The 8,460-nt window shown below is 43.0% G+C and overlaps 1 protein-coding gene across 1 annotated transcript; it reads left to right on the forward strand.

The window, feature by feature from the left end:
- Window positions 1-222: 222 nt before the first annotated feature.
- Window positions 223-7,559, forward strand: ccdc78 (coiled-coil domain containing 78). The gene is made up of 13 exons (XM_084567318.1): window positions 223-465; window positions 1,810-1,941; window positions 2,512-2,598; window positions 2,718-3,074; window positions 3,790-3,840; window positions 3,985-4,073; window positions 4,354-4,432; window positions 4,578-4,703; window positions 4,785-4,981; window positions 5,124-5,298; window positions 6,715-6,734; window positions 6,824-6,905; window positions 6,986-7,559. The coding sequence occupies exons 1-13, from the start codon at window positions 400-402 to the stop codon at window positions 7,253-7,255; spliced, it is 1,731 nt and encodes a 576-aa protein (XP_084423444.1). The 5' UTR covers window positions 223-399; the 3' UTR covers window positions 7,256-7,559.
- The last annotated feature ends 901 nt before the right edge of the window (window positions 7,560-8,460 follow it).

Genomic DNA, 8,460 nt, shown 5'->3' on the forward strand with positions numbered 1-8,460 from the left:
GTAATAAATTGTAATAGAAAAACAATCTGGAAAATATGCCAGAGACTGGTCCATGTAACATGTTTAATCTAATTTGATTTAATCTTTTTCAAATGAAACATATCTCATACCAGTGCTGGTCACAAGATGACGCTATTGTCAATAATATCCCTTAACTTTTCCTCTCTGTCAACAGCCCCAAATAATTTTAGTGAAGAAAACAGAAATAATGACCCCCATATAAACTTTTAACTACAATTGAATTACATTTACAGCGACATTTGTGTTTCTTTCTTTTTCAATATTTAGTCACATCAAATTAAATATTTAGGAAATACACACATAGCAGTTTTATTTGTGTTGTGGAGTCATGACAACACACTGTTGGTAGATACAAGGACCTGTTCACAGTGACTAAAGATGGACGCTCAGGGACACCGGACAACTACAGATCAGGAGCAAATTCAAGCTCTGACACAAGAAAATGTGAGTAAATCAACAATGTTACATGTAGTATTCTCACTTGTTACTAATACAACATTAGCAGTAAGTGAGTTAGCTGGTTACCAAGATTTTAGTTAGCTAGGCTGCATAAAATGGCTGAATCTCAATGGGAGCAATAAAAGTCATGTTGGGTAATGTGTCACATGCGCTCAGGGTGAACTGGCTCTCATCTGTGATAAGCATAGGGTGCCAGTGGAGGACCTGCCAATTCTTGTGTTCTATGACAAATGCCAGTGGAGCTCCACGGTGCCTGGAAGTGAGCACAGGGCCCACTAGAGGACGTCTGGCCCCCAGGCCACCCTCATGAAGTCTGTTTCTGATTGTTTGGTCAGAGACATTCACACCAGTAGCCTGGTGGAGGTCATTGTGTAGAGCTCTGGCAGTGCTCATCCTGTTCCTTCTTGCACAAAGGAGCAGATACAGGTCCTGCTGATGGGTTGAAGACCTTCTACGGCCCTGCCCAGCTGTCCTAGAGTAACTTCCTGGCTCCTGGAAGCATGCTCTTGACACTGTGCTGGGAGACACAGCAAATGTTTTGGAAATTACGCATACTGATGTGCCATCTTGGAGAAGTTGGACTGTCTATGCATCCTGTGTAGGGTCCAGGTATAGCCTCATGCCACCAGTAGTGACACTGATCTTAGCCAAATGCAAAACTAGAGAAAAACAGAAAAGATGGGGAGGGAAAAAAATGTCAGTGGACTCCACCTGTAAAACCATTCCTGTTTCAGCGGTCATCTCATTGTTGCCACTCTAGTGCACCTGTTAATTTCATCAACACCAAAACAGCTGAAATGGATTAACAATCTCCTCTGCAACTAAACTGATCAGCTCAATATCCCAGAAGTTTAACTGACTTGAGGCTATACTCTAATTAATAAGTGTTCCTTTATTTATTTATTTATTGAGCAGTGCAGTTAGCTAAGTTAGCAAATTTTGGCCAGTTAAGCTAATTAATTGGTATGGCTAAATCAATGGGGTGAAAAGAACAGCAAGATGTTGTCATGTTAGTATAATTATTTAATAAGTTATCTGGTTACCAAAATTTTTAAGAAAATGCTGACTTGTGGGGTTAAATTACAATGGTTAAAAGGCGACTAGTTAGTTAAAAGTTGTGCGTAGGGCTAAATAAACATTTAGCTACAAAGTTAGCTAGTTAGCAAAACTTGTTCATTCATATCAAAACGGTGTCATTAGCTTTCAGAAAGTTAGCTGGTTGGCAAAATAGTATTTTGATGTACAGTAGAGTGGATATAACTTGAACAGAGTTTAGTGAAAACCTACATATATCTAACTGCATGAGTGTTTGTCTCCATCTTGCTAAAGTTAAAGCTGTGTGACAAAAATGAACAACTTTTCACCAAAGTGGGCTACTTGGAGACCAGACTGGGGCACCTAGCCAGCTCCAACACAGACCTGTCCTTCAGGCTGGTTCAGAGTGAGGAGGAAAGACTGAAGGTAACAAGAGTTCTCAAGCTGTGTTGGACATATATGAACTGCACTAATCAGCCACAACATTATGACCACTGACAGGAGAAGTAAATAAAATTGGCCGTCTTGTGACAATACAATGTTCTGCTGGGAAATTTTTGGACCTGGCATTCATGTGGATGTTGCTTAGACATGTACCACCCACCTAGACCAGATCAGGCACCCCCACCCCATAGCAATGACACTCCTTGATGGCAGCAGCCATCCCCAGCAGGATGCAGCCTGACACAGGCACACACACAAAAAACATGAAGAACAGCACAAGGTGTTGACCAAATTCACTAGATCGCAAACTGATCAAGTATATGTGGGATGATCCACAGAGGTCCCCCCTCAACCCATAGCACCCAAAGGCCCCCACTAACAACATCCTGCTGCCAGACACCACAGGACACCCTCTGAAGACCCATGTCCTTTCTCTGATAAGTCAGAACTGTTTTGGAGGTACAAGGGAGACCTACACAATATAGGAACGTGATCATAATGTTCTGCCTGATTGGTGTATCTGTGTAGCACTGAACCTTTCTAATTTTTCAGATATCTCAGGAGCTTGTGAAGGAGAAAATTCAGACTAACAAGATGAGAGAGCAATATGAACAAGAGACATTTGAGCTGAAAAATAAGGTGAGGGTTTCTAGGAGTGTTTCTAACCAGGTGAAAGTTATCTCCGAATATTCCAGTAATATAATGAATAAAAATATGTTCTGTGGCTTGCTGTTTCTGCACTTTTTTCCTCCGGTTAGATATTGAACCAAGACGCTGTGATAACAGAGCTTGAAATAGAGCGAGACAACTTGTTCAGGGAACTCCAGTCAACTGAGGCCCATCTGAAAGTGAAAGAGAAGAGTGGCCAAGGGTTGACAGAGGAGTGCACTGCGCTGCAGAAGAGCTACCAGGTTCTGGCTGAGGCCCATGATAAAGAACTGGCCCAGAGTGAGGAGCTGAGTGCAGAGCTGCTGGCTCTGGCGCAGGCCCAGGACGCCCTCCGAAGGCAGCTGGAGGAGCAGCAGCAGAGTGTGAAGGCTACCACGGAGGGCCTTCATGGAGAGCTGGACAGGGTGCAGGCCTTGATCAGTCGCATGTCACGTAATAGAGTGAAGGTGACTTCATTTATTTGTTGTGTTGATAGTGATTAATGGGTGCATTTACACTACCTGAGACACCATTTCTGCACACTGTTTGTGCAACCATTGCCAACCATTGAACGCTTTGGTTCAAAAATCTCAAATTTCCCTCAAATTTGCTGTGAGCCTTAATAGCACAAATTTGACACTATAAAATGGTACTATATGAAACATTTTCATTCATTAAATATATATATTTTTTTCATGTTTATTGTTAGACCAGGGGTGTCAAACATTTGGCCTGCCAGAGGGTCCAATCTAGACCGTGGGATGAATTTGCAAAGTGCGAAATTACATAGAATACATTGACACATTTTTCAAAACAATTGCAACCTATTCCGAATTTGTCCAGTAGGGGTCGCGCTGTTTTTGTCAGAGTTGTGAACATCACACAACACTGATGCCCAGAACTAAACAGCAGGAGGCAGCAATGTGCTAAAATTGCTTCAAAAATTGCTTTTCAGTTTTTTCATAAAATGTTTTGTTAAAGGACAGTTCATTAAATGTAAACATTTTCATACGTTTTTTAATATATATATATATATTAAAAAATTAAACTATTATGCCCACTTTAAATCAAATTGGCCTGTATGTGGCCCCTGAACTAAAATGAGCTGGACACCTCTGGTTTAGACTGTAATAATATTTGTTTGAAATGTTAGGTCAAACTGGTCTGTCACTCTCTTAACAGCCTGAGGATCTAGCAGCATTTCACAAGGAGCAAAAAACTCTGGAAAGAACCGTGAGTATTTATGGAGAGAAAATGAGAGATCTCATTTTGGGAAATGGTGACCAGCCCATGTGTTTCGCAGTCATTAGTAAGCTAAAACCAGTTTTAAGTTCTTGCTCACTTCATGTGGCTTTTCATGCATCTTCTTTCACGTAGCTGCTTGGAAATCAAGATGAGATGAAAGACATGCTGGACAAAATGAGGAGCAGCTACGAGGAGCAGCAGAGGAAACTGGAGGAGAAAGTGTGAGGGCCGGTGACTGTTTGCCATTTGCTCGTGCACAGGCTTGATTAAGGCTTGATTATCTTTTTTTCCACTTCCAGTCTTCAAACAGCCTAACCCATCTCAGGATGTATGTTCCCGTGCTCTTCCCACATGCATCTGCTTTGTGGTTGCGTCTTTGAGCTGAGTTTCTAAGATGTGGCTTTCTTTGCTCTGTGTGTGTGTGATGTGGTCTCTTTGCTTTTCCCTGTTATGTGGCTGGCTGTGGATTTTGCTGCGGTCGGGCCTGTGTTTGGTCGTCAGGGTGGCAATGGGTAAAGAGCACCACGAGAACAACAGGACGATCCGCATTAGCCGGCAGAAGCTGTCTGAGCAGAGTGCGGTGAGCATGAACGGTCCCCGCTGCTCATTTACAGAAAATTCTTGAAATTAATGTTTGTACTATAACTCTTCTTGTAACGTCAGTTGGTTAAAAAGACTAGAAGTGTGTTTACATTAAAATAACATACGTTCTGTTTCCTTTTGAGGCCCTGATGTGCTGTCAGAGCCAAATGAAGGAGGTGGAAGAGGAGAACTCGAAGCTGCAGCTGCAGGTCAAAGAGCTGAATGAGGAATATCGTGCAAGGCTGCTTCGTTATTTACAGGACTTATCTGTGAGTAAAAGCACTTTAAAACTGAGACTTGATCATCATAAAAGGCCCTGCAGCGTCTCACCATGCTAACATGTGATCCAGGATTACATTGACAGGCTTCGAGAAAATAAAAGTCAGTCAGAGCAGAGTAAGATGAGGACGTTTGTGGACGGCATGCTGCAGGATGTTCGTTCGTCCTACAGGGTCAGGGAGGAGCAGCTCGCGTCTGCTGCTCGGACCTATAAGAAGAGACTACAGAGGATCACCAAAACACATCATGCACTCCTGATTGCATACAGGTGGCACTTCCTGTGTTTCTTTTCTATTTTGCTGTCTTTTTGTGGTGTTGTGCTATTTGGTCTTTAGTGCTTTTGACCATAAAACGTTTTAGTATTGCTTAAAAGAAGAAGCAAATGTCAGAGATTCAGTAAATGTCCTCAGGGTTCAAAGAGAGCAGATTTTGGCAAAACCAGAGAAAGATCTTGACCCTGGACCTCCTGAAGCCCACTTCAGCCTCGATCCCACTGAACTGAGAGATGAAACTGAGAAGGAGCTCCAGGACCTTCGCCGGGACAAGGCGAGGCTGGAAGGTCAGCTGCAGGCGGCCCGGGAGCAGGTAGCACAAAAGAAAGTTGTCTGCTTTGAAGTGGATAGATCTGCTTTTGTTTTGTCTCGTGAATGCTTGTATTTGGTCTGTGGGGATTCGTCTTTGTGTCCACTCTTCCTGTATAAAGAAAAAGAGCATTTGTTCGGTGAGTGGTGATCTGGGGTGGGGGTGGGGGGTTGACTTCAAAGTTTGTGTCCTGAAGCAACTAAAGAGCTGCTGCAGAGGTGGACTGCAGATCATATGGCAACTTTATTGTAATGATGACCGCTGGAGCAGTGTCAGCGTGGCTTTGTTTATTCACTTTAGATGTGTTTTACAGCATCAGCTGGCTTTTCAGGATACATTTGCAAACAAGAGCAGCGCCTTTCAAACTTCACTGCATTCTGCCAAGAAATACTCGCTGACTTCCCAGAATTTTATTACTTTCTTTGCCATAATGTGTTATGGGAAGGTGCTAGTTATGTTTTATGTTACATTAGTCGAGCAGGGACTTTCAAATGGCACAGCACTGCCAAAAAACACTCACTGACTTACCATAAAATCAGAAGTTTCCATTTTTCATTCCTGCTTGTGTTTCGAACAAACAAGGTAGATTTAGTCCATGTTACTTTGGAGGTGCTTAAGTGTTTCCAGTCTGTATGCTAAGCTAAGCTAACATCTGCTGGCTGTAGCTTCATATCTGTCGAGCAAACAAGTGGGACCATGGTCGACAAAAACACAACTTGATCTACTGATATCATACCTCCTCACCAACCAATCAACTTATCTCAAGGAAACTCAGTCAGCCACAGTGCCACTACCTGGTAGCCCAAACTGATCAAGTATCTGTGGGATGATCCACAGAGGCCCCTCCCCTCAACCCATAGGACCCAAAGGCCCGCACTAACAACATTCTGTAGCCAGACACCACAGGACACCCTCAGAAGGCCCATGTCCATTCTCTGATGAGTCACAACTGTTTTGAAGGCACAAAGGAGACCTACACTATATTAGGATAATGGTTATAATGATATGCCTGATCGGTGTATTAAGTCATTTATCTTATACTGAAATGATGATCAGACAGATTCAGAGCTTCCCACCCTGCAGCTGCCCCACTGACTGTATCACAGACCAATTAGACCACCATTATTAGAGGATATGCCATGCTGGCTTTTAAGCTGTGATATGCAAGCTGCTGTTTGTTTACATTCTACTTTCTGGTCATCTGTTTTAACATAATGCTCTAATGACATCTTTGGCGTGGTGTCCGTTAATTAGAAGCCAGCTCAGAGTAAATGTTTACTAAATGTTATCAAGCAGTCTCCAAGTTGGACGAGTTGTGGGGAAGTTTAACAAGTAGACATCACACACTTTAAATCTTCATTTATATTACTGTATTATGTTACATAAATATTTGTAACAGTTCTCTTGTTTTTGTTTCAGAATGACGTGAGCTGTCAGGAGTGAGTGTCATTTTTATATTTTACCAAATGATGAATGTGGTCAGCTGTGCGTTGTGTGAGAGAAAATGCTAAAAATGTAACTTTATCAGGCCTGCAAAACAGGAGCAGATACGCGAGGAATCCTGGCTAGACATAAGGAAACAGCTGAGGGAGATCACAGGCTCTACACTGGTAAACAAATCTCTCCTCCATTTAAATCCGATGTCGTCCGATTCTGAATACGGGGAACAAAGTTTATCTCCTTCAAACAGGTGGACTTCGAGAAGGAGCGAGCTCTCCTCGTCACCAGAGCGACAGTTGCAGAGGCACAGGTGCTGGAGTTGCAGGACTACATTGACAACCACCTGGGCAGGTCAGGAAGCTGCTTGGTGTGTAAGCCATATAATGTTCTGTCTCAGAAGAGTGTTATATTGAGCTCTACTACTGCCCGCAGGTATAAACAGGAGATCACACATCTCCGCAGACTGCACGGGATAGAGGAGGCTGCTCGTTCCCAAAGCGCTCATTCATCTCTTCATTAAAACAGGAACAATCCCAACAGTTAACACATAAAATCATTTTAAAAAAACGCTGAAAATTCCCTTATATGTAAACTGAAAATTAAGACTAAATGGACTTAAATGGATGCTCCATATAAATCTAACTGAATAACCGGGGCTGATAAAAACTGTGTGAACCTTTCAACCATCAGTAGGTGGTGCTGCTCGTGCTGATGGTCCCCCTCCATGAAAGGCCCCCAAAGAAATCTGGCCTTGAGAAAAAAATGCCAGGAATGTTTGTAAAGCTTATGTCAATTTCACGAGCTCGGGAGAAGAAAGCGCTGTGACAATGAGGGGTCACCCTGGTGAGAATAATGTCATTACATGTTACCCAGACACGTACACGCCTGTGAATACTTTCCCTCAATGCGCCGCTGAGAACTGCGAGGCAAACAAGCCAGGCTTTTTCCAGAGTGAGGGTTCATATTTATAACCTCACCGATGCTGTGAATAGGCTACAATTCCCTTTAAATCCCTTTAACAGTGGAAGCATTTTTTCTTTTTCTTGTGAGTTTTACTGGCTGGGTTTCCTCCTATAGTCCGCAGCTTAGAACTTTAAAATTAGATTTACTTTAAAAACGTGACTGTTTTAATTAAATCAAGCTTTATGTTAAAGGAAAAAAAAAAAGACATAATGTTAAATGCTCAGGGGCTCGATGGGAAAAGAGAGGAAAGAGTCATACGCATGTCACCCCAATTCCCTTTTCACGGGGCATGCCAGCCACGGGAGGGAGGGGGTGTGAAAGTTTGAGAGGAATGGGAAGTGGGATTTTGTTAGTAATGTATTACACTCCCAGGGCCATGGGAAAGGGGGTGGGGGGCGTTCGGCTTGGGTCTGTGCCAACATAGTCACTGTGCCAAAACCCTGGGTGCTGGGCGACCACTCCTCTCACCGGCAGATCTGTGGGAAAACCAAAAGCAGGTTGATCTCTGCAGAGACGGAGAGGTGGTGTGTCGGCGGAGGCCTCTGCAAACTTCTACAAATGAATTGCACTATGAGTAAATAAATAATAATAAAAAAAAAAAAACAGTGAAAATCGCGACATTACAAATCTGGCATGGTAGTCGGGTGTGCCACAGCTGGTCCACAAGGCACAATGCCAACATTTCTTTCCCAAGTTGGAACATGTTGGAAAATCTGACTTCTTGGTACCACTGCCACTTGAGGAGCCGCTATTATGATGTAA

Source organism: Chelon labrosus, assembly GCF_963514085.1.
Source record: "Chelon labrosus genome assembly, chromosome: 19".
Lineage (NCBI taxonomy): Eukaryota > Metazoa > Chordata > Actinopteri > Mugiliformes > Mugilidae > Chelon > Chelon labrosus.

Bases quoted from the DNA above. Each gene is read 5' to 3' on its own strand.
- ccdc78 (XM_084567318.1), top strand. From the start codon at position 400: ATGGACGCTCAGGGACACCGGACAACTACAGATCAGGAGCAAATTCAA. The intron at 4,074-4,353 runs GTGAGGGCCGGT...TTTGGTCGTCAG, and splicing joins AGGAAACTGGAGGAGAAAGT to GGTGGCAATGGGTAAAGAGC. The intron at 4,704-4,784 runs GTGAGTAAAAGC...CATGTGATCCAG, and splicing joins GTTATTTACAGGACTTATCT to GATTACATTGACAGGCTTCG.